General features: G+C 37.1%; 1 protein-coding gene across 5 annotated transcripts; it reads left to right on the top strand.

Annotated features, from left to right (window-relative positions):
- The first annotated feature begins 12,779 nt into the window (after window positions 1-12,779).
- On the top strand, window positions 12,780-23,606 carry LOC107810324 (F-box/kelch-repeat protein SKIP6). 5 transcript variants are annotated; one of them, XR_012696525.1, is made up of 4 exons: window positions 12,783-14,039; window positions 14,676-15,104; window positions 19,364-20,910; window positions 23,131-23,606. XR_012696525.1 is itself a non-coding variant. In XM_016635087.2 (2 exons), exon 1 carries the CDS (start codon window positions 12,949-12,951, stop codon window positions 14,020-14,022), a length of 1,074 nt encoding a protein of 357 aa, XP_016490573.1. In that variant the 5' UTR covers window positions 12,780-12,948; the 3' UTR covers window positions 14,023-14,039; window positions 23,131-23,606. The 5 variants fall into 5 exon arrangements, 2 of the variants coding, with proteins under 2 accessions (XP_016490573.1, XP_075081126.1); XR_012696526.1 differs by lacking the exon at window positions 14,676-15,104; XR_012696524.1 differs by lacking the exon at window positions 19,364-20,910.
- The last annotated feature ends 2,373 nt before the right edge of the window (window positions 23,607-25,979 follow it).

The raw sequence follows: 25,979 nt of genomic DNA, 5'->3' as shown, positions 1-25,979 counted from the left end.
GTAGCTAGAGCACGGAGATTTTGGTTGTGTGAGCACGTACTTTTGGACTTATATGTCCGGTAGTGTCCCTATGAGTGACTTCGTGGCTCGATAAGTGGTTGGATGGCTATATGATAAGTATGATGTGATTGCGGGATGTGTTCAGATAGATTGAATATGACAAAAGGAGTTTGATTGAGATGTAAAATGGGTGCTTGATTTCTGTCTTGATTTGACGTATAATCTCGAGTTATGTGTGTATTGGAGGATCTTTTATGTTGTTTAACTGTGGAATGAATTAGGTTCTCATGTCTTATTGTTGAGTTCAAAATCGGGAAGATTAAGTGATTGCATAGTAGTTGTGACTGTGGAAGGGTATAGAGAGATGTCAGTTTGATGCTAAGCAGGTGGGTTATAACCTACGAGGTAATCTACAGATGTGTGATTTTTATGATGTTGTGTGGGGGCTTTCTTTTTTACCAGTGGGTTATATTTGTGCGATTTGAGTTTGGATCGGTTGTAATAGTTGACCTAACCATCATGAGGATGAATGCGAGCTTAGCAGACGATTTGAGGTATTATATGGTTTGTGTTACATGAGCTTATGAAGGATTTAGTTGAATTTCAGTGCGGGATTATGGCAGTAATAGAGTATGGGCATTGTGAGTTATTGTGTGTTTTGATCTATGGCTTTGAGCCAAGTGGGGGAGCCGGCTATCGACAATTTGATTGCATGCTTATGTGTTATATCGGTTTTAGTCTGATGCATATTTGTGGATCGGTTATGGCTTGCAAATGTTGATTTTGATGATGAATTAAGCAAAGAATTCCTGGATACAGGTTATGTATCTTTATGGGTATATGGGAATCATGGGATGATTGAGTTGTTATTCGTAAAAGATGATGTAGTGCGCATGAAGTATTACTCGGTTGCTTAGAAGTGTAGATTACTTCCTTGGGTGTTGTTGCGCTAATGAAGCACAACTCCTTTGGCCCTTTTGGGTAGTGTAATTGAGATTTGAGCAGAGTGGATGACTCTCGAGAATGTTCTAATGGATTTAAGAGTTATATATAGCAATTGGGAATTATCAGAATTTGTATATGGCTAGAAGCTGAGATTTACATTGGATGGTGTTGAGACTCGCAGTATTTCCATATCCTTATGGACTCTACATTTCAGTATCAGGAAGGTGAATGAAACGACTTTAGATTCATAGAAGATCTCTTCAGAGTAGGTATCTCGATTGTGGTACTCTTGGGGTGCATGAGAGGGGATATAACGGCTTATGGGTTTTGGGGGGGGTGATTTTATGTTAGGACTTCTTGTGGTGAGTTTTGCTTAAGGATCGTGGTATTCTAGCAAGGTGAAGTATCAATTTGAAATCAATTCGGAAGGAACTTAGAGAAATAGGATAGTTTAGTAGTAGATTGGGTCAACACCGTAATGGATATGATCGATTTTGGTACTTACGATGTAGTAAATTTCTACCGGTGTTTTGTTGTGATACTCTTGGGTTTGGCAACCTGCGTGGCTTGGTTGAGCTAGAGAGATTCAGTTCTAATGGCTTGGTTATGTGCAATTGGGTTTCGAAGAGTTCTCAATGGTTTCTACCACGGTTTGAGATGGATGTTTCCTACCAGCGTGAGGAGCATGTTGTGAATTGTGATTTTTCCCCTAGATGGGATCAAATGGAAGGTTTCTAACTGATTGAGTATGTACTCTGTTGGCGACTCAGAGTGGATTATGAGATCCTCGTACTCTTCATATGATGGCATGATTGATGTAGTGTGTTGTGTGGAAATAAGATTTGTATGTGCAATGTCACAGGTCAGTTTTGAAGGGAAGGTTATGAATTCTTAGGCTGCACAAACAGTTTGGATGACTAGGTGAACGATATTACTATTTGGTATTACTTGAGAAGAGTGTAAATTTTAGAAAACAGCACTGTGTTTTTGATTTATAGATATTTTGTTGGTATTGCAGTACTCGCCTGGTTGATCGACTGCTGATATTCGGATTTTGCTATGTGGCGCGGGAGAACTATAGAAATATTCCTCATGGGATGATTGAGTATGAGAGATATGTAAGATATTCGGGAGGTGGAGTTGGGATCAGATATGGTGGTTTATGTGTTCTATGGATTTAGAGATCCGGAATTCTCAGAAGCAGATTATTTCGTAGTTGTGGACTGTGAAGATGTGGCCAAAGCTAGCCAAATGATAGTATGTGTTATGATTCAGTCATTGTAGACTTTCAGAGGGTTATTTATCTATTGTGGGTGGCCAGAGTTGATTTGGGGTCCATTGATAGGCCCAATAAGGATGTGAGTTCTGCATCGGGCTGGTTGACTCTGTACTACCATTGTGAAGGATGTGCCATTCGGTTAGTGTTGATCTTATTCATGTTCTGATATGTTCTATGAGTTACCTTTCTATGTTACGAGGAATTGTGAATGCACACATGGTGCGGTTCTATTGGGGCCTAACAGCGGAATTTGAGCGAGATGAATATTTGGGTGATGCATGATTGATTGCGCATTGGTTATTTTCTTTCAGGTTTGTGTGGCATTGTGTCATTTGCTTCTCCGTGGTTATGGTCATGCACCTTGGGTACTTGGTGTCGAATTGCGCGTGGTTTTAATTTTGAGTAATGTGGCTTGGAGTATTTCATATGGACTAGTATTTGGATGGGGTCACGTATTGCAGCGGGGTTATGTTGAGATATGATCCTTTGTGTTAGATTCGTGAATTATGATTCTACGGTATGTGATGGATTTTTAGCATTTCGTTGTGGCGGTACTTGTTAAGCTTGCAGGACGGTTCTCTCGGTTGAGTCATTTTCCATGATTGAGCACATTTGAATTGTTGCATATTGGTGCACGGATTGCATGGTTTGTGGCTCTAGATAGTACTGGTATGGCAGGTCAGTAAAGTAGCCGGTATTTGATAGGATAAGGTCGTCGGACCTAGGATGGGTGCTATCGGATCTGATTGCGGTATATTTGGAAGGGTAATATTAGAAGTTGACTTAGAAATTGGCTATAGTTCTTATCAAATGACGGAGAGTTCCATGATTTGTTGATTTGGTGAGTGGTTATGAGTTTCTGTATATTTCTTTTATCATCAGCAGTGTACGAAGGTTTTAGAATGAGGTTTTGTTTGATATGAGGTTTATTACCGGTGTTGGGTTGTTTTGAGCAACTACTGTGATCGAAAATTTTGCTACGAGTATACGAGTTGTGTGGTATGTCATGTGAATGCATCTTGGGTTGTGGTTATGGCTTTATACAGCTTGTTCAGCCTTAGACAGTGTGTAGATGCGAAGTTCGGGTCTGGTAATAAATTCCAGATGTTGGAAATTGGATACTGTGGTTTACAGGCTAAGGTTAAAGTAATGATCTTCAGTATGTTGTGTTATCGGGCCTATATGGAATAGGGTGATGTGGGATCACCCCCGGGTATGTGCATGGTAAGGTCATACGGTGGTTTGGCGGCTTTGGAACGATTCTGGGCACATTCGAGGATGAATGTATGTTTAAGTGGGAGAGGATGTAACGACCTGAACGGTCGTTTTGAGCAATTGCACTTCGCTAGGAAGTTTATGGGCATGAGTAGCTCCGTTGATGTATTACGACTTATATGAATCGTCGGTCTTGGTTTTCATGTTATTCGGAATTAATTTGGGAGAATGATTCTTAACTAGGACGCTTTAAATTGGAAGAGTTGACCATGTTTGACTTTTTATTATTTGACCTTGGATTGGAGTTTTGATGGTTCTGTTAGCTCCGTTGGGTTGTCTTGGACTTAGGAGCGCATCCGGATTGTAGTTTGGAGGTCCTTAGTTGAATTTGGCTTGAAATAGTGAAAGTTGGATTTTTGAAAAGTTTGACGGGGAGTGAACTTTTTGATATTGAATTCGGATTGTGTTTCCGAGAATTGGAATAACTTCGTTATGTCATTTGGGAATTGTGTGCAAAATTTGGATTCATTCCGAGTTGGTTTGCTATGTTTTGGCACGAGCTATGGAAGTTGAAAAGTTCAAAGTTCATCAAGTTGGATTTAGGGTGTGATTTGTCGTTTCGATATTATTATGTGTGATTTGTGGCCTCGAGTAGGTCCGCGTTGAGTTATGGGACTTGTTGGGATGTTCGGATGTGGTCCCGAGGGGCTCGGGCGTGTTTCAGATTGATTTTGGACTATTTTCCTTCATTTTGGCACTGCTTGTTCTGCTGATGTCTGGTGCACCCCGTATTCTTCGCGATCGCGGATAGAGGGATGCGATCGCGTAAGGGAAAAATCTGAGGCTGAGAGTTTCTTCATCGCGTTCGCGAATATTGGTCCGCTTTCGCGTAGAGTTGGGGCAAGTCTTTCTTCGCGTATGAGGGATAGCGGACGCGTAGGGTTGAGCTAGGAGCTGGAGCTAGAGGCCTTCTTCATCGCGTTCGCGTAGTTGGAACCGCATTCTTAAAGGTCTGAGCCAGCTGTAAGTCACGCTCGCGAGGAGTTTACCACAAACGCGAAGTGTATTTTAGTGGAAGATTATTTTGTTCATCGAGAACGTGATGGTTTTCCTGCATTCGCATAAGAGGATGCCTGGGCAGAAGTATAAAGTACTCTATTTCGAGGGTTTCAGCCATTTTTACATTTTGGGAGCTATGAAGCTCGGATTGAGGCGATTCTTGAAGCAATTTTCACCATGTGGACTGGGTTTTGAACCGTTCGGAGGTCGGTACGTGCGAGATGGCATTGTTGGAGCATCGCTTGGCTTGCTCGGTATTGGAATTGGCTTGTTGAGGTAAGTAACACTTCTAAACTTGGTACTGAGGATATGAAACCTCGAATTACATGTTATGAGTTTGGTGTTGAGGTGACGCACATGCTAAGTGACGGGCGTATAGGTATGCACCGTGTGAATTGTGACTCCGTTATTCCTATGGTACTGTGTAGTTACCTGATCTTATCTGTAACCATGAAATTTCTACGTACTAGAGCTATTGAGCTATGATCCATGTTAGAAACCATGTTTAGGCTTCATGCTTATTAGAACCCACTGACGTTATATTGTTGTTGAATTACTTGGTTAAAATGCAATTTCATACTCAGTCATGTTCATTCATTTCATATTATATCTCAGTCTCTGTTGCTATTTATTGACACATCATATCATCATTTCGGGCTAGTTTCATGGCATTGAGAGCCCGAGAGACTGGAGAGATTGATGACTGAGTGAGGCCGAGGGCCTGATGGTGAGGATGTTTATGATTGAAGTGGGTTGTACGCCGCATCATGTTTTACTGATTTATGCCATGATTGTCTTGTTATAGCGCTTGGGCTGAAGGAACCCCTCTGGAGTCTGTACACACCCCCAGTGAGTGCATATATATATATATATGTGGATCGGGTTGCAAGCCGCAACGGGCCTTATGGCTATATATATGTGGATTGGGTTGCACACCGCAATAGGCCTTATGGCTATATATGGATCGGGTTGCACGCCGCAACAGGTATTGTATAGTGCTGAGTGACTGAGTGTGCTGAGTATAGAGCATAGTGAGAGAGAATCCGAGACAATGAGATTGAGTACTCTAAGAGTGTGAGTACATGAGTTCATCACTGAGATACATTGCATTTGACATGTGTTCTTCAGATACATGAATAAAGATGCATTTCCTTATGCTACCCTATTTTGGTGACATTCATGATTTTACCTGTATCGTGACATGTATTCATAGAGATGTACTTTTCTCACGTTATCTAAAAATGAAACATCTTATTTATTGTTGAAAGCTTTTGGAAAAATTGTAGTTTTCAAACTTACTCATATTTTGGCGATTTCGGTAAAAGATTTAGGTTTTCACTAATAAACTTGAAAAGCAGACCTATTTTCTAGAATTGTGAACGAGCTGAGCATTTTATTTCTGAGTTACTTCTCTTATTACTTTCATTATGTTGTTATAAACTATTGTTGGCTATTGGTGTTGGACTCCGACCTTGTTCCAGCTCGTCACTACTTTCAATCTAAGGTTAGGTTTATTACTTATTGAGTACATGGGGTCGGTTGTACTCATACTACACTTCTGCACCTTCGTGCAACTGTTGGCTGCTGATGTTGTTGTGATCGACGGGAGCTGGATTTGAAGATGTACCTGCATTCCGGTTATAGCTGCGTCTTGTTCATGGTAGCTCTAGACTTATGACAAATCTATTTATGTATTAGTCGGGCAGAAGATGTATTTTTATTTCACACTAACATTGTAAATTCTAATCTTAGAAGCTCATGATTTGTACTACCAGTCCTTGGGAAATGTATAAGATTCATATATTTTCTTTTACTTAATTGTCTTATTGAATTTCATTGGAATTGGATAGAGGTTAATTGGCCTACCTAGCGGGTTGGGTTAGGTGCCATCACGATTAGTGAGATTTTGTGTTGTGACAATTATAACTTGCTAAGACAACTTAAATAACTATAAAAAATTATTACACATGAATTTATATGCCTTTGTATATTCTATGTGTAAAAAGTATTCTCATGGTCAGTTCCCAACATGCATTTCAGTCAATATTACAGATTATATCTACCATTGTGTTGTATGTAAAATTTAAAATAGATAACAAAAAATGGACTTAATAAAGAATAGCCACCATTCATCATCTTCTAGCTTTTCTTTTCCATAGAGAGACTAAATAACGTCAACAAAATTAGTATTATCATACACCATTTTGGGCTTAATTTGGTGCTTGTAATCGTCAATGATGCTTTTACTTTAGAAAAAAATAATGATAGAAGCAACATACATTAAATCCTAAAATGGAACATTTCTCTGAATGCTCATAATAACGAGAGGATATTCTTTTTTTACTTTTTGGTATTTTACATGAAGGAGAGAAAGAAAAAATTAAATGTAACGACCCGACCGGTCGTTTCATGAGTTACCACTCCGTTTTCCCTATTTCTGCTTCTTTATATGTTGTTCAGTTGTATGTCATCGCATCGTGTTGGTTAGTTTGGGTTCAGAGTGGTTTTGTAGAGAAATGAGACACTTAGTCTCTTAAGTTGGCCTTTTAGTTGGAAAAGTCAACTGGACATTGACTTGTGAGTAAAACAATCTCGGAATTTGGTTTTTATGTTTCAGATAGCTTCGTGAGGTGATTTGGGACTTAGGAGCGTGATCAGAATGTATTTTGGAGGTCCGGGGTAGATTTAGGCTTGAATTGGCGAAATTGGAATTTTAGCATTTTCCGGTTGGTAGTGGAGATTTTGATATAGGGGTCGGAATGGAATTTCGGAAGTTGGAGCAGGTCCGTTGTGTCATTTGGGACGTGTGTGCAAAATTTCAGGTCATTCGGACGGGATTTGGTACTTTTTGATCGAAAGCGGAATTTGAAAGTTTTAGAATTCTTAGGCTAGAATTCGAGGTTGATTTGGTGTTTTAGTGTTGTTTTGAGTGATTCGAAGGCTCGGCTAAGTTTTAATGATGTTATGGGATGTGTTGGCATGCTTGGTTGAGGTCCCAAGGGCCTCGGGTGAGTTTCAGGTGGTTAAACGGATCAAATTCTTGTTTTGAAAGTTGCAGATTTCTTCAGTTCTGTGTTGCAGAGTTTTGCTCTTCGCGTTAGCGAAGAGATATTGAGTGAGGCAGGCCAGTTGCCCTTCGTGTTCGTGATGTTGGTCCCGCGTTCGCGAAGGCTGAGGCTGAGTGTGCATCACGAACGCGATGTAGGTCCCACGTTCGCGTAGAGTACTTGGAGCAGCTGGGGGCCTTGATAGTTTGTTCTTCGCATTCGCGTTGGTGTGTCGTGTCCGCGAAGGCCTGGAAACTTCGCGTTCGCGTTCGCGATATGGAAGTTGCATTCGTGTAAGAGGATTAATTGGTCAGTGGAATTTTATGCTTCACGAACACGAGGCTTTGATCGCGTTCACGAAGAAGGAATTTTCGCCTGGGCAGAATGTTTAAATAGCCATCTTTGCGATTTTGGGTCCATTTTCCACCATTGTTGAGCGATTTTGGAGCTTTTTGAGAGGGATTGAAGAGGGAATAGAAGGAAAACACTTGGAGGTAAGATTTTTGAACTCAATACTCGATTCTATGACAATTTCTAGCTAATTAAACATGAAATTTGTGGAATCTAAAGCCAAAAATAGGGGAATTAGGGCTTGAAATTGGAGACTTTGATTTGGGGATTTGAGGGGTCGTTTGTGGTCGAAATTTGATATATTTGATATGTATGAACTCGTGAAAGTATAAGGATTCTAGTTTTTTGATTTTTATCGCAATCCGAGACGTGGGCCCGGGGGTCGGGTTTGGCCAATTTCGGGTTTTTTTGGTGTAAATTGATTATTTTGAGTAGGCTTTGTTCCCTTAGCATATTTTGATGGTATGAATCTGGTTTTGGTTAGATTTGGAGCATTCGGAGGCCGAGTCGAGAGGCAAAGGAATCGCGGCTAGAGTTTGGACCGGATTGAGGTAAGTAATGATTGTAAATGTTGTCCTGAGGGTATGAAATTCCGGATTTCACATCGTTGTGCTACTTTGAGGTGACGTACATGCTAAATGACGAGTGTGGAGTTGTGCACCATTGAGGATTTTGACTTGGTCCGTCCCGTACGACTGTTAAGTCGCGTATTTGATTAAAACCTGTTAATATCATTGTGTTTTGGAAATTATTACCATGTTTGGGGCTGAATGTCATATTTGGGCCTCGTGCGAACTGTTTTGGATTCTTAGGGTTTTTTTAGTGCTATTCCACACTGTTTTGACTTAATATCTATATTTAGTCATGTTGTATTTTACTATTTTCATAACTCAGCCGTATTTACTTCGTTTTGATATTTTTAAATGATATTTTGGGCTGAGCATCATGTTTTACTGTTGCTCAAGTGGCTAGAGAGATTTCTGACTGAGTGAGGCCGAGGGCCTGTATTGTGAGGATATCATGGGATCGGGCTGCGCGTCGCAGCATGTGTACTAATTGTGATATATGAGAGGCCTCGGCCTGATTTGTTATGCCACGAGATGGCTTGTGATAGCGCTTGGGTTGTAGGAGCCCCTCCGGAGTCTGAACACCCCCAGTAAGCGCGAGTACCCAGTTGTGAGAGATGTGATATTGCCTGAGGGGCTGTTGTTGTTTCATGTTATTGCCTGAGGGGCTGATTACGAGTGATTGTGAGGTAGCCCAAAGGGCTGGTTGTGTTGATATTTTGCCCGAGGGGCGGTTGAGGTACATGTTTTGCCCGAGGAGCTGTTTACGTTTCTATCATTTTACTCACTGTTTTCATCACTCGTTTGAAACTATTGAAAGCTGTTTTAAAAGGTTTTACCGAACTGAGTTGCTTTTACAAATTTTATTACTTTATTGCATTGTTCTGGACTTATACTGTTTTGTTGTAGCGTTATGACGTGGTTTACGTATTTTTTATTGCTCAGCTGCCTTTACTTTTATTACTTACTGAGTTGGAGTACTCACATTACTCCCTGCACCATGTGTGCAGATCCAGGAGTCTCGAGTCGCGAGTGCTAATCAGCCTTCCAGCAGGCCTCCAGAGTTGACTAGGTAGCTGCTTGGCATTCGCAGCCCAGTACGTCTCCTTCCTATCTTATTCAGCTTTGTATTAGCATTTGTTTTCAGACTATGTTGTCCTTTTCTTATTCCTAGACGAGTTGTAGTTGCTCGTGACTGGTGACACCCCGATGTCGGGCGTGTGTTATATTTCCGCACTGTTATTTTAATTTATGCTATGGGATTTAGCTAATTACTAGCTTTAAATAACTTATTATAAATTTTTGGTTAGTGTTGGGGTTTGTGTCGGCTGGCCTAGTTTCACGTTAGGCGCCATCACGACCGGGTCAGTTTTAGTGTCGTGACATTAAAGTAGGGACTCAAAGGTGAAAAATCAAACTCCCACCAACATAATAGAAATTAAGATAGCAAACCAATTAGCTGCCATAATTCCTGAGAAGATTCTTCATTTCAAGACAACATAAGGAGTTCATCCAAGTCAAGTGGGCACACCCCATCTTCGACCCGTTTGAAATTCTGCACCAACTTGATCGCCATAATGTCATATTATGACAAAACTTAAATTATTTTCAGGGTATATCCTCCTCCCTGCCCTAAATTCCAAACAAAGGTCACCACTCGTTACATCCATATTAGCACCACTTTCCGCCATCATAAACTGCTTGGGATTGTCAAGTCTTCCACACATCAGAATCATGTTTAATAGACCACATATTAACAATTGTTACTGCATGGAAAAGAACAATCATATTGTTGCTAAGTTGAGTGTCAGATGTAAAAAGCCTCACGCATGAGAGAGGTGAACCTGGAAGATGAACTCTTAGAATATTCTTCACTACTGCTTGCAAATATGGCATCCGAGTAGTGTTAGTATCAATCACAAGTTTTTCTAATGTTTCATTATGACTTCTTCTTACAACTTTTTTTGCGCCTCTTTTACACCTCTTGTGCACATATTTTGCACTTCACTTCCTTCGTGCAATAATAAAATTATAACTCGCTAAGAAACCCAAATAACTATAAAAAAAATTGTTACACATGAATTTATATGCCTTTGTATATTCTATGTGTAAAAAGTATTCTCATGGTCGGTTCCCAACATGCATTTCAGTCAATATTATAGATTATATCTACCATTTGTGTTGTATGTAAAATCTAAAATAGATAACAAAAAGGTGGACTTAATAAAGAATAGCTACCATTCATCTTCTTCTAGTTTTTCTTTTCCATCGAGGGACAAAAGAACGTCAACAAAATTAGTATTATCATACAACATTTTAGGTTTAATTTGGCGCTTGCAATCGTCAATGATGCCTTTACTTTAGAAAAAAAACAATGATAGCAGCAACAACATACATTAAATCCTAAAATGGAACATTTCTCTGAAGGGCCATAACAACGAGAGGCCTTTTTTTTTTTTTTACTTTTTGGTATTTTACATGAATGAGTGAAAGAAAAAGTTAAAGTAGGGACTAAAAGGTGGAAATACAAACTCTCACCAACAAAGTAGAAATTAAGGTAGCAAACCAATTAGCTATCATAATTCCTGAGAAGATTTTTCGTTTCACAAGACATCATAAGGAGTTCTTCCAAGTCAAGTGGGTAGACCCCATCTTCGGCCCGCTTGAAATTCTGCACCAACTTGACCACCATAATATCATAATGACCAAACTTAAATTATTTTCAAGGCATATCCTCCTCCCTGCCCTAAATTCCAAACAAAGGTCACCGCCCCTTACATACATATTATCACCACTCACCATCATGAACCGCTCGGGATTGAACTCAAGTCTTCCGCACATTAGAATATGTATATAGATCACATATTGAAGTGTAGTATTGTGAACTTCCTCTTGCAACTTTTTTTCGCCTCTTTTGCATGTCTTTTGCACTTCATTTCTTTTGTGCAATATTAAAATCATAACTTGTTAAGATAGCTCAATAGCTATACAAAAGTTGTTACACATGATTTATATGCATCTATATATTGTATGTGCAAAAAGTATTCTTACGGTAGCATAATTGATCGGTATCCAACATGCATTTCAGTCAATATTACATATTATATCTATCACTTATGTTGTATATAAAGTCTAAAATAGATAATAAAAGGATGGACTTAATAAAGAACCACCTTTTCTTTTCCATCGAGAGATTAGAACACTTACAAAATTAGTATAATCATACACCATTTTGGATTTAGCGTGGCACTTGTATTCGTCAGTGATGCCTTTGAAGAATCTTCTAACATGGAGCACAAGAGCTTCGCAAAAAAAATCTCGAACTTACAATAATAACAAACAGAGTGAGAATTCCACAAGTGGGTGTGGGAAGGAAAAAAAGATAACGGGCCTATATATACATACGGGGTGCTCAATCTTACGTTAGTAAATTAAGCTTGTGGTTATTCGAGCTATAAAATGTACTTCAAAGTTTCAAGATATGACAATCATGGTATAAAAATCCTTATTATTTTATTGCATTTGGTATGGAGTACAAAGTTCTGAATTTTTAGCTAGCGTTTGGCCATATATTCCCAAATTTATTTTAAAAAATTTGATTTGGGTGAATTTTGGTTTGAAGATGAAAATTTTGTTAGACATCATTTTTCAAAATATATTTCATTTTTAAAAAAAAACATGAAAGATGACTTATATTCATAAGTTCTAAAAACTATCAAAAATACCCAACAATAACCAAACAAATAAACTTGTTAATCATGTATATGCAGAACCTTCATCGATGCCATTCATTATCATTATCACAAACCATAGTCCTCGCCATAGATAAGTTTGGCACAAAATCATTATTTTTGTAATGAACTACATAATACACTATCCTAAAACTATAACCTGATATTTTAATATCAACTTCTAATACACAATCACTAGCTACTACAATTTGTTAAATTGGAATAATATTAGTTGGATCATAATAGGTGGTGTGCTTTTTTATAAAATACAAAAGTTTAGGGTAATTTTTGTAATTGTTAAAAAATCCAAAGGTAATATTTGGGCCAAAAACAAGTGTAGAACTAGTTTTGGGATTTGGAAAATTTGTTTTCAAAATGTGCTAAAATTTGGATAAAATCTATAAACAAACAGATTTTGCTAAAACATTTTTGGAAAAAACTTGGCAAACTTAGTTAATCTCCGCATAACACCTGTACAACGTTTGGTTTCCGGTATTGTTGTTGATTTGTTGTATGCTTGTCTTCCATGCTTGTACATTTCTCCTTAAACCCCCCCCCCCCCCGGCCCCCCTCCCACACACACACTAACAAAATCCTCCCCTTTTTGAGATTGACCTCCATTCTCTTTTCCAATATTGACCTCCATCAAAGTAACCTAGATCCACCACCTCACCGACAACCCCCCCCCCCCCCTTCTCCTGCCATTCTCAGCTCTGTACATAATATTTCTTCTCTTTAGAGTCGTAGGGAAAAAAATGGCGGATCTTGGCACTGCAGACCCACAATCTCAGCTCATACCAAACCTCCCAGACGACGTAGCATTACAGTGCTTAGCCAGAGTCCCACGTTCCCATCACCGTATTCTCTCTCTCGTCTCCAAATCCTGGCGCTACACCCTTAGCTCAACTGCACTCTACGCCACCCGGTCAATTCTCCGTACTACCGAAACTTTCCTGTACCTCAACCTCCGCATAAACTCCACTTTCCACTGGTACACTCTCTTCCAAAACCCTAACCCACAAAAACCGAGAAAGCTTTTTCCCCTTTCTTCAATACCCTGTAAGCCCATTGGATCGGCTTATGCAGTTTTGGGCCCGAAGATTTATGTGATTGGTGGGTCCATTGGTGAAATCCCTTCGAATAATGTGTGGGTTTTCGATTGTAGGTTTAATTGTTGGGAAATGGGGCCAAGAATGAGGATTGGTAGGGAGTTTGCTGCGGCTGGGGTTGTGAATGGGAAGATTTATGTAATGGGTGGGTGTGTTGTAGATAATTGGGCTAGGTCGATGAATTGGGCTGAATTTTTTGATCCATTAACGGGGTTATGGGCTGCGTTGCCGAGTCCAATTGAGGTCAGAGATAAGTGGATGCATGCTAGTGCAGTGGTGGGTGATAGGGTTTATGCGATGGCGGATAGGGGAGGGGTGGTGTACAATGCTGGGGGTGGGGAGTGGGGGAGTGTAACAAAAAGGCTTGATTTGGGGTGGAGGGGACGGGCTGCGGTGGTGGGAGGAGTGTTGTATTGTTATGATTATTTGGGTAAGATTAGAGGGTATGATGTGAAGGAAGATGTGTGGAAGGAATTGAAAGGGGTGGAGAAGGGGTTGCCTAGGTTCTTGTGTGGCGCGACAATGGTGAATTTCGATGAGAGGTTGTGTGTTGCGTGGGAAGGCAAGAGGAACGGCAAGGAGGTTGACATTATGTGCGCAGAGATTGAAGTTTGGAAGGACAAGGACGGAGGGTTGAGTGGGAACATCTTGTGGTCGGATGTGGTTCTTGTTGTTCCTAATGGTGCTTCAATTGTGCATTGCTTTGCAGTTGACTTGTGATGTTTACTTCAGACAAGGTGCGGCTATTCTCTAGCTTTTGTTAACCATTTGATTGAATTGGTATTTTGTCCATGATAATCTGACTGTTTGCTGTTGTCATTTCATTTATTTTCTTTAGCCTTTTCAGTATTTTGGTGCTTTTAATAGTTAACTCAGAAGTTAATGCTTCTGATGTAAAAGCTTTATTGACTTGGGCCAGTTGGTGAGTAACACTAATTAACTCATACACTTGGTCCCGTTAATTCACAATGTTGTGAATAACTTGGGTTTATTGGCTATCACATAGCATTTTTTATATGTGTATTCTGTTTGAAAATAAGATATATTAGACTGAATGCACAATTCACTCACTAATATTTAGTTTGTGGATTGTTGCTACTTTGTGTGGTAGATGTGCTTATGGTGTTCGGAGCAGAAATTTGGGGGGGGGGGGATGCCTGGAATGGATAGTGAATTAGAATTAACTTAATATGAAAGAGTGGACAGGACCTTTAAAGTCAATGCTAGTTGAAGTTGGATTTGTAGACTTCTTATTTGTCTATGACATGATCCATGCATGTTCTTTTCATCATTGTTAACTCTTTAATATGCTATGTCCATTTGTTCTGTTAGTTTTCCTGGAAAATGCTGACAATTGGAAAAAATTTCTTTAGGGTCCAGGAGGTCGATTTGGGTCATAAAGTTGAATTTTGCTGAATATGAAGGAGTTGGAACTATCTCATAAAGCTTAATTCAAGTTAACTGTCAATGCATCACAAGTAGCACAAGTGCCTTTATGTGCTTTAGATGGAATTTGCTTTAAATCATCAAATCTTCTAACTTGCTTTTATAAAGTTGCTCTATTAACCTATACCAATCTAAAAAGGAAGAAAGATTGCTGCAGTTCTACAGCAAAATCCTGCATAATTATTTGCAGTGATGCTAGACAATCATCTCCACATAAAGAGCCAAAAACTTAACTGACAAGCAAGGTTAGAGAGCCAAAAACCCTAAAACATTAAACACTTAAAAGAAAGCCAAAAATTGAGGGGCAAGATTTTTGATTACTCGTCTAAATCAACCTATCATTAACGGAAGCTAAGGTACCGTCTTCTTACCCTGTCTAGATCCCCAAATTTCAATCTTCAATTTTCTGTTATTTTGTTTATTTTGCTACTTTTTGGAGTGTCATCTTTTTGTTCAATTCTGGTTAAAAAGTGAACTCCTAGTGATTGCTTTTGTGGGGGGTCTCAAAGCATTATAGTGGAGATATTTTTCTTTGTATTCATTACTAAATAACACTGCCACATCTTTTGATTTGGTGGTGAATTGATAGGAGCGGGACACAAACATGTTTGTTGCTTTTTCAAATTTATTACCAATAGCAATGTATCTTGTTGTACGTTAAGAATTTGTCTTCTAATAAATGAAATAAAATATAGGTACAAGAACTTTCTGCGAGGAAAAGGATAAATTGAATTTTTGTTCTCAAAGCATAACCAAGATAAAATTTACATCTTTTTCTTTGTTGTTTGCTTTCTCTCTTATGTTTAGAAAAGAGTTTCTTTTTGGCTTTTTTGCGATGCACAATAGCCACAGGATTTTGTTTGTTTATTTGCTTCTTGTTTTATTCATGATTTTGTTTGAAGAGTCTTTTGAATCAATTAACAAAAGCTATGTACAACAACAAAAAGTATATTTTTTAGTTGAACAATGTGATTGGTTTTCTTTTACTTTTAAAGATTTTGTCTCATGTCCATAAAAGAAAAACAGTCCACTTTCAAACTCATTGAAAGAGGTGGTTATGTAATGTGTGCAATGATTTCTAAGAGATCTTTTGATATTATAAACTTTGTACTATAAGCCATCTTTTGGAGTTGAATAGACTAGTTTTTATTGTTGTGGTTTATCTTTCTTTTAGAAAAACTTATGAATAATTCTACTGAGTTGCCTCGCTCAAGTTTTTTTAATAAACAATTTAAGTTTGATAAAATTGCATATTGAGGTTCTACTCAATTGTAGTAGTTGGCTACTTACAATATTTATCATTAACATTTGTATTTATGGAGAAATATTCTAATATCTTGCAAATGCTTGTTTGTAACAAGATATGTGCAGGAATGATGTTCGGTAAAGAACTAATCGTTTGACTGATAATCATGACATGAGACCTATTAAGATTTTCAAAAAAGCATTTGCTAAAGAAAATTTTTCCACACAAAATGTAGAAAAAGTTTTTTATCCGAGTAATTGCAATAAAACTTTGAGCTAATTAAATTCATTATTAATTTCTTTTTCAACTAGACAAACTTTGCGTGTTCGTTTTACCTATCTAGTTAACTCATGTTCAATGATATCTTAGAAAGCGTGGACATGTCAAGAGAATTGGCAATTAGCTACTATTATAGTGGTTATTTTACACTTTCTCCTTCTAGAAACTATGTAAGTGGCATTTGATGAAAACAAGCATTGGCGTTGATTGCATATGTTTCTTTGATATGGTGGATGATTTGAAAAGGCATTGTATTCTTGAGGGAGATGATTTTTTTTCCATTTGCGAGGTGATAGAGTTATCCGGTGATTATGATGGGCTAGTGGAACGCCGTGAAGATTCAAATGTAAAGATTATGTATATTAGTTACGAGGGCATAAGGTGAAGGGTATTGAGATTTATACACTCCCAAAAAATTATGATATTTTTGTGAGTATTTTTCTCGAAAAAAATAGTTTTAGGGATAGTTCGTCTGAAGTGGGCAGCGAAACATTTGTGGAAGAACATGAATAAGAAATTCAACTAGTATTCTTTTTTTTTATTGATCATAGTAAGTGGACATTTGATGAAAACAAACATTGACGTAGATTTCACATGTTTCTTCGCTGGATGATTTGAAAAAGCACTGTAACTTCAGTATTCTTAAGGGAGATAAGCTCTTTTATTCGAGAGGTGATATAGTTATCAATGATTATGATAGGCTAGTGGTGTTGTGGAGATTTAGATGTTAAGAACATTCTTGTTAGTTACGAGAGCCATAAGGAGAAACCCATTGAGATTTATACACTCCCGTAAAAATTGTGATCTTTATGGGTACTTTTTTGGAGAAAATAGTTCTAGGAATAATTCGTTTGAAAAGCTAAACGAAGCAGCCGAGGAAGAACATGAATCAACAAATTCAACATGTATTTTTTTTATTGATCGTAGTCACTTCTATCGACATTTCTACTTGATGTATATTTATCTAATCTTTAAATGTAAGTTCCAATGCTGTGAAAAGAAAAATCGGAGGTCCTATGTGGTGTGTGAAAATAATCAACTTTACAAGAGAGACCAAAATTGTTGGTGGAATTTGTTGAGGATATCTAGCTATCGGAGAGAATGCAACCCAATTTTATTTGGTTTTTGGGCCAAACATTTAGAAATAGAACTTGTTGCCCTTTAAAAGTAACTGTTTGGAAAGAGATTGAGCAAGAAAAATTGAAAGCATTCTCAGCAATAGCTTGATGTTCCTCATCCATTTTTTGTAAGTTTCCAATAAAAGTAATTATCTATTAGTTTTAAAAACATTGAAAAATATTCTTAAAAAAGCAATGAAAACATTTACTCTTAAAGGGAAACAAGTTCGACTTCGAACTGTTTGGCCCAAAAACCAAATGAATTGGGTTATATTCTCACCAATAGCTTGATGATCATCAACAAATTCCATCGGCGATCTTTGTATCTCTTGTAAGTTGATTATTTTCATGCACCTCGTGCGCCCTCTGATTTTTCTTTTCTTAATGTTGGAACCTACATTTAAAGATTAATTAAATATATTTCAAGTAGAAATGTCGATAAAAGTGACTAAGATCAATAAAAAAATACATGTTGAATTTGCTGATTCATGTTCTTCCTTAACTACTTCCGCTTAGCTCTTCAAACGAATGATTCCTAAAACTATTTTCTGTGGAAAACTACTCATAAAAATATCATAATTCTTACGGGAGTGTATAAATCTCAAAGGTTTTCTCCTTAGGCCTCCCTTAACTAACAAGCATGTTCTTAACATCTGAATCGTCACGACACCACTAGCCCATCCTAATCATTGATAACTCTATCACCTCTCAAATAAAAGAGCTTATCTCCCTTGAGAATATTGAAGTTACAATACTTTTTCAAATTATCCAGCGAAGAAACATATGAAATTTATGTCAATGCTTGTTGTCATCAAATGTCCACTTACATATTTTCTAGAAGGAGAAAATACAAATAGCCATCATGATGGTAGTTAATTGCCAATTCTCTTGGCATGTCTACGCTTCACGAGTTTAGCTAGATGTGATTAAACAAACATGCAAATTTTGTCTAATTGAAAAGGAATGGCAATATTGCACAAAAGTTTTATTGCAATTACTCAGATAAACAACTTCTTCTATATGTGGAAATTTTTTTCTAGATGCCTTCTTGGAACTTTTAACTGGTTCCATGTCATAATTATCGGTCAAGCGACTAATTCTTTTTCGAAGATTATTCATACCTATGTCTTGTTACAAATAACATTAAAGTACTTCTCCATAAATGGTATTTGCTGGAAGTAGCCAACTATTACAATTGAGTAGAATCTTAAGATGCAATTTTATTAAACTATAATGGTTTATAAAGAAAAATAAATCTAAGTGAATCAACTCAATTAGTAGAATGATTTATAAGTTTTTTTTTTTAAAAAAAAGATAAACCATATCAATAAAAATTAGTTCACTTAACTCCAAAAGATGGTTTGTAGCAACAAAATTTATAACGTCAAAGGAACTCGAAGATTATTGTACACATGACATAACCACATCTTTTTCAAGATATAGCTTTTTGTTCTTGAACTATAGAAGAAGTTGTTTATCTGAGTAATTGCAATAAAACTTTTGTGCAATATTGCAATTCCTTTTCAATTAGACAAAATTTGCATGTTTGTTTAATCACATCTAGCTAAACTTGTGAAGCGTGGACATGCCAAGAGAGTTGGCAATTAACTACCATCATGATGACTATTTGTATTTTCTCCTTCTAGAAAATATGTAAGTGGACATTTGATGACAACAAGCATTGACGTAGATTTCATATGTTTTTTCGCTGGATAATTTGAAAAAGTATTGTAACTTCAATATTCTCAAGGGAGATAAGCTCTTTTATTTGAGAGGTGATAGAGTTATCAATGATTAGGATGGGCTAGTGGTGTTGTGACGATTCAGATTCAGATTTCAAGTTTCTCAAGATATCTTTTAATAAAATAACTCTTCTAAAGGTCTATACAGATTGTAGTTCCTTTAGCATTTTCATAACAGAATGAATCAAGTGACAGTTTAAGCATGTTAGTGATTGTTCTATCTGTTTCAGTGCTTTCTGGTTTTATGGCCACTAAAGGAAGAAGTGGTATTAATCCAAGAGTAAGGAAAAGGTAGAGTGGTCTCGCAGCATCACCCTACATATAATGTAGGTTTAGGCTGGGGGGAATTCAAACTATGTGAAAGAGGATCTTAAAAAAATAAAATGTGAAAGACGAATTGCTGCCAAGAGCAAAGTCACTTGTTTTTCTATGCGATGGCCGTGGAACTTCTCAACTCTTAGAAGATGAAGATATGTTTGGATAATAGAACTTGCAAAAAGGTTTTGGATGGAGGTTTCTTTGGATATTATTCTTGTAAACATATAGAAAATAATTTCTTACCCCAATATTTTTTAAGAACTACTCCCTCCGCCATATTTTATGTGGCAAGCTTTCCTTTCTTTATGTTTGTATCTAGAAGAATGAATACACATGGTGATTCTAGCTTAGAGAAACCAACTAGGAAATAATCATAACTTTGGAGAAACCTAACTATTTTCCATTTTGGACTTTCAAGCATAGATCTCACTAGCTTAAGAGAACCCTATGAAAACCTTCATCACAAACGGAAGCCGATGCAGCAGCTCTTCGTTAAATTACTTAAAGCGACATAATAATGAATAGAAATAACACATAGTAACCTATTATAGGCACCCCATAAAAATAATTGATGCATACATCTACTATTTGAACAAGAGGAGTCGTGACTTAGAGTTCATGGTGGGTGATTAGGTATTTTTAAAGGTTCTTACGTTACGATGAAATATGTGATGAGGTTCGAGAAGAGAGGCAAATTGAGTCCGGGGTATATTAGTCAATGAGATATTACAACAGGTGGGTATTGTAGCCTATAGGCTTGCCCCGCCACCAAAGTTAGCAAAGGTCATGCACGTGCTTGGAAGAAAAGACACATAACACACTGCATGACCTGACACGTCATTAAGGTCAAGTTGTGCAAGTGGATGTGGGGTTGTCGTATGAGGAGATCCCGATAACTCTTATAGACAAACAAGTTTGCTACTTGAGATCGAAGAAGATTTCTTCCGTCAAAGTATGCAAGTATGTGCAACTATTCGATACTCAAAGTATGTTAGACTCGTATGAGGACGAACGTTATTTTAAGTATGGGAGAATATAATACCCCATAAGGAAAAAGAAGTTATATTTAAGAGATTAGAAAAGTAGAATAATATGAAAAGAGCTTCATAACAAAATGGACCCAAGCCCAAACTTTGCAAACAACATTTTTTTTTTTTTTGCAAATAGCATTTGGCAAGGGATTAACAAGATTAAGGACAGTCATTACTTGAATATTTCACAACTACAGGAATATAAATCAGGTCTTCTTTTGGTCATTATCTTCATGAAAGAAACGCACCAACTATTTACTACTTTAAGCTTTTTCACTTGTGTAAAATAGAGATTTAAAAGGGAAAGAGGAAACCAGATTGAAAAATAGGTAAATAAAGGGAGAGCGTAAGGCTTAAAGCAAGTTTATACAAATCAAGAAGTGCGCAACAATCTCAAAACCTCAAGAGACTATTAAGCTTTATTCAAGGTAATCTATGTTTTTTTCTTTCTTTTTGCAATTCTTTTACTGTTTAAGATATTGATATCAGTATTGGAGATTTTAGATGATACTATACCATTTGTTGGATTTGATTAGAAGGTTTTGAACTTAGAAATCTAAGGAATTGAGCCCTAACCATCAAATTAGTAATGAGGTTAAATGACTTTTTGAACTCCGATTGGGAAATTAAGTAAATATTTGGACTCATTGGATTATGGATAATTCGAAAACGTATTAGGTCGGTATCAAATTAGTGAGTTATAGATCAACTTCATCAATGAGAAGTTCAAGTTAAATTGTTTTCAAATTTAGAGAGGTATCATTCTATTTTTGGCGGACTAATAAGAAACTAGTGTCGTTCTTCCTGGAACGTAGGGAGTAACTATTATAGTCACCCCATAAAGATATTTTATGCATATACATCTACTATGCGGACAAGAGGAGTCACGACTTGGAGTTCACTATGAGTGATTCGTTGTTTCTAAAGGTTTTTCCATGAAAGGTGCGATGAGGTTTGAGAAGAAAGGCAAATTTATTCGGAATATATTGGTTGTATGAGATATTGCAAAGGGGTGGGTGTGGTGGTCTATAGGCTTGTCAGGCCACCAAAGTTCATCTGATGTTTCATGTTTTTATGCTTCATTTCACGTGCATGACCCGACACATGTAATTTATGAATATGCTAGTACAACACAGATAGTATAGAAGCACTCATTGCATATCACGGCACAGTATCAGTTGACACTTGACTGTGGATAGTTCAATATCCTCCTAGTCCAGTTAAATCAATATCTGATAGATAGGATGGCATGCATAGTTGTCCATCCAGTTCAATTAATTAGTACAGTTCAAATGTTGACCCAGATAATATTCAGTAGCAGTTACTGACAGTGGCGAAGCCAGAAATGTTTCCAAGGGTGTTCAATATAGGTTTTATATATCTAAAATCAATATTTTACTTATATACACTGTGTAATTTTCCGTAATTTTTCGCGAAGGGTGGTCAGTTGACCACCCTTTGCTAAAGGTGCCTTCGCCCATGGTTGCTGAGGTTGATCTATGAACTCACTTATCTTATACAGACCTGATACAATTTGGATTACCACTAATACAGTGAGTCCAAATATATACTTAATTTTTTGATCGAAATTTATAAAGTCATCCAATTCCTTAATTTATTTATTTGGGGGTTATAGTTCGATTTCATAGATTTCTAAGTTCAATTCAAATCCAATTCATGTTGTAATTTCATTTAAGCTGAAATACTTCATTTTAAATCTCAAATATTCATACCATATCTAAAAGAATGGTAAAATTTTCAAAAAGAGCACATGGGTTACCTTGAGTGGAGCTTACTTGTTGCTTGAGGTTTTGGGATTTTTGAACACTTCTTGATTTGTACGAACTTGCTTTAAGCCTTCTGGTCTCCCTTTTAAATCCTCATTTCACGCAAAAATGGAAGAGCTTGAAGCAACAAATAGCTGCTGCATTTCTTTCCTGAACATAATGACCAAGAGAAGGCTTGGTTTATATTTGTTGTACAGTTGTGAAGCATTCAAGTGGCGGTTGCTCTTGATCTTTAATCCCTTCCCAAATGTTGTTTGCGAAGTTTGGGTTTAGGCCTATTTATTAATTCCCTTCCATCTTATTTCTTTTTCTATGTTGTCTAATCTGTTAAATACAACAACTCCTTTTCTTTTCTTATGGCGTTATTACACAAACGCCTGCCAAAGCTCCTCCAAAATACATGTGTATCTGTATTTCGTATAAAAAAATAGATGGGTTGAGTTGAACCCATCATTTGTGTGGTGCATACTATGAGCTGGAGGGTTATCCAATAGTCTTATTGCATCTAGTTGGGCTCTAAATCAGTTTCAGAAACCATGTTATGTTAATCCAAAATAGTTCAATCAAAAAATTGCCATTTCCTACATGTTTTTGCAATTTACTTTTGGATTTGTACATTTTGATGTATTTTTCACAATCCTCATTTGTAGTTTCTGCTCAATTTATTAATTTATAAACTATTTTACAAAATTCACGGGCTTATGACCCATCGCGCTCTCACATTTTTACAACACTGGATAAGGAATGTGATTCTTGGATTTACTGTTTGTTGATGTGAGTTTGTTGTTCAGTAATGGACCCATATATTATGCTGAAACTCTCTTTGAATTAGAGGCTGATAATTTTCTATGCCGATTGAAGGTGCTGGCCATGCATGAGATGAGCTTTCTTTTCACATGTTGCTTGTTTGGGTCTCATCAGAATGGCGAGGTTTTGTCTCTGAGAGTTCGACATATAACTGCAGAATTTAGATACCGGTAGGGAATCTCAAAGTCCAAACTCTCAAGAATCAATATATCCAAATTGAATGTTCCACAGGCCAATTTCCAGATAAAGGAAAGGCTGCTTCTGGTTCAACTTTCAGTGCCAGACTGGGCCACTTGTAGAATGTGAGTTTGTGTTTCGAACAGATTTCTGGAAAGCTTCTGCTTGATTTCTTGGAAAAAATCTAGTGTTACTAAGTTATGAGCAAAAGTAATTGTCAGCGATGTAGAAAGTCTGCTTTGTAGTTTGTACACAGCTAATTACCTACTAGTTCATGAACCAATGAGTTGTAACTTCGAAGAAGCAAAATTTTTGTAATTTATCTTTCAGTAATTTTCAATTTTTATCGGCTAGCTCTAAGTTGGTCATAAAATAATTTATCAGAAAACAGAATTTTCCATCTATGATTCGAGCAATTTACTTATGAGACTACCCTTTTGTTTATTGAAATGAATTTGTTTTAATAAGTGCTCTGGAGAAAAACTGATATTGCGGTATTATTATGTTGTATTTTTGTTCTAGAAATTACCAAACTAAACTGATCCTAATTGAACCAAAGCTTAGAGTAATAGTGTAATACAAAGCAGTCCCGTGTTTCTTGGAAATATTCACCCCTTACCTTATCAAGTTAAACCGTTATCTTGAAGATAAATGCTAAGTTTAAAGCAATAAACGAACAAATACACAACTAGAAGGCTATTGTTTTCATGGAACCGTTATCTTGAAGATAAATGCTAAGTTTAAAGCAATAAACGAACAAATACACAACTAGAAGGCCATTCTTTTCATGGAACCGTTATCTTGAAGATAAATGCTAAAGTTTAAAGCAATAAACGAACAAATACACAACTAGAAGGCCATTGTTTTCATGGATAACTAGAGAACCATTAATTCTGTTAAAAGAGAAAAGGATAAACGTAATTTTCGAAAGGAAATGATCAAAACGGTCCCTAATGTATGTGCTTTGGATCCATTTGGTCCCTGATATATAACACCTAATGTAAAAGGTCCTTAATCTATACAAAAAGTGTATAATTTTGGTCCTAAAACTAACAGTAAAAGTAAAACTCTCTGCTGAACCCCTCTTTTATTATGCTTCCCTTCTGCTACAGTACTCTTTCACGTCCTACTCACCACCATAATAAATACCTGAACAGCCATAACTATACAACCACACAACTACAACTCTACTTTGCCCTTCAACCCCAACGAAATACGCACCGCACCACCACAAAAACACGAACTTTTCTACCCATCTTCCTTCCTTGGATTTCTCTCCAAAATACAACCTTCTTCTTCACCAAAATAGCTCCTTTTGAATGTACGTGCTTTGTCTGAGTTTTTAGGTGTGACGGCTTCGCCGAAGGAGGATCATGATTGCTAGCAAGAGGTTGCCTTTGATCATTAAATTTTAACAGAAGGAGCAAAACCTAAATTTAAGTCAATCTCTTTATTCTTTTTCCCTTAAGTCCACTTCAAGAAGATTAAATTTATATCCACTTGAAACTCTGACATATCATTCTTAACTATCAGAAAAGATTCTCTTTGAAATCAAAAATAACCAAAAAGCTATACTCAATTGGTGTTTCAGATCGTGCAAGATGGACCAACTGTAAAAGAAGTTTGTAACACTCACAACCTTAGCTCACAAGGGAAGAGGAAGTAACGGGAGGAAGAAGGAGAGAAGGACAGAAGAAGAGAGGAATTTAGAGGGGAAATAAGATAGATTCTCATTCATGCCAATCATTGCAATACAACGGAATATATATATATAATGACTAGACTCTGCCAATTCTGTTACCTAGGGATCCGGGAAAGTGACAATTGGCAGACTATGACATCACCTCTGCTCTAACAAACTTAAGAGCTAAAAAGATTGGAATTTAAATTACATTGGACTAATTTGTTACTAAGAAAACTATAGGACTAGAAAGATAAACTATTATCGACTAACATAACTACTACTCCATTCTTGTGAAAAAACCCTCCTTTTATAGAACCTTGTCCTCAAGGTTTAAAATGTGGAAGCTGAGATTTGATGAATCTAAAATCATTCCAAGTGGACTCTTCAGGAAGCAAGTTGGACCATTGGATCAAAACTTGTGCCACTACTTGGTTACCTCTCTTGATCATTCTTCTTCCTAAAACTGTAACTAGATCAGTCATCGGAACACCATCAGGAGTACATGTAGGAGGATCAACAAAGGCAACTATATTAGTGCCAATTTTCTTTTTGAGCTTGGAAACATAAAAAACTGGATGTATTTTTGCCGTGGGAGGGAGCTTTAACTCATAAGCAGCATTGCCAATCTTCTTGATCACCTGATATGGACCATAAAACTTAGATGAGAGTTTAAGACTTTTCCAGATTGCCACAGAAGACTACCTATAAGGGTACGATAAACCCAATCTCCAATTGAAAATTCTCTGTCAGTTCTATGTTTATTTGATTGCTGCTTCATCCTGTTTTGAGCCCTTCTAAGACTTTCCTGTAACACTTTAGTCATCACTTGCCTCTCGTTTAGCCATTGATCTACAGAGTCAACTTTACTTTGAGCTATCAATTCAAATGCCAACTATGGAGGCTCATAACCATAGACAACTTGAAATGGGGTCATTTGCAGGGCAGAGTGGTAAGATGTATTGTACCAAAACTCAGCTAAGGAGAGCCACTAGTTCCATGCTTTTGGTTTGTGACTTGTCATGCACCTGAGATATGTTTCAAG

The sequence above is a fragment of the Nicotiana tabacum genome, chromosome 11, assembly GCF_000715075.1.
Source record: "Nicotiana tabacum cultivar K326 chromosome 11, ASM71507v2, whole genome shotgun sequence".
Taxonomy (NCBI): Eukaryota; Viridiplantae; Streptophyta; class Magnoliopsida; order Solanales; family Solanaceae; genus Nicotiana; species Nicotiana tabacum.
The sequence above is the reverse complement of the archived record's forward strand: the minus strand, read 5'-3'. Positions and strand labels throughout refer to the sequence as shown.

Excerpts from the sequence above, each read along its gene's own strand:
- LOC107810324 (XM_016635087.2), top strand. The coding sequence starts at position 12,949 with ATGGCGGATCTTGGCACTGCAGACCCACAATCTCAGCTCATACCAAAC.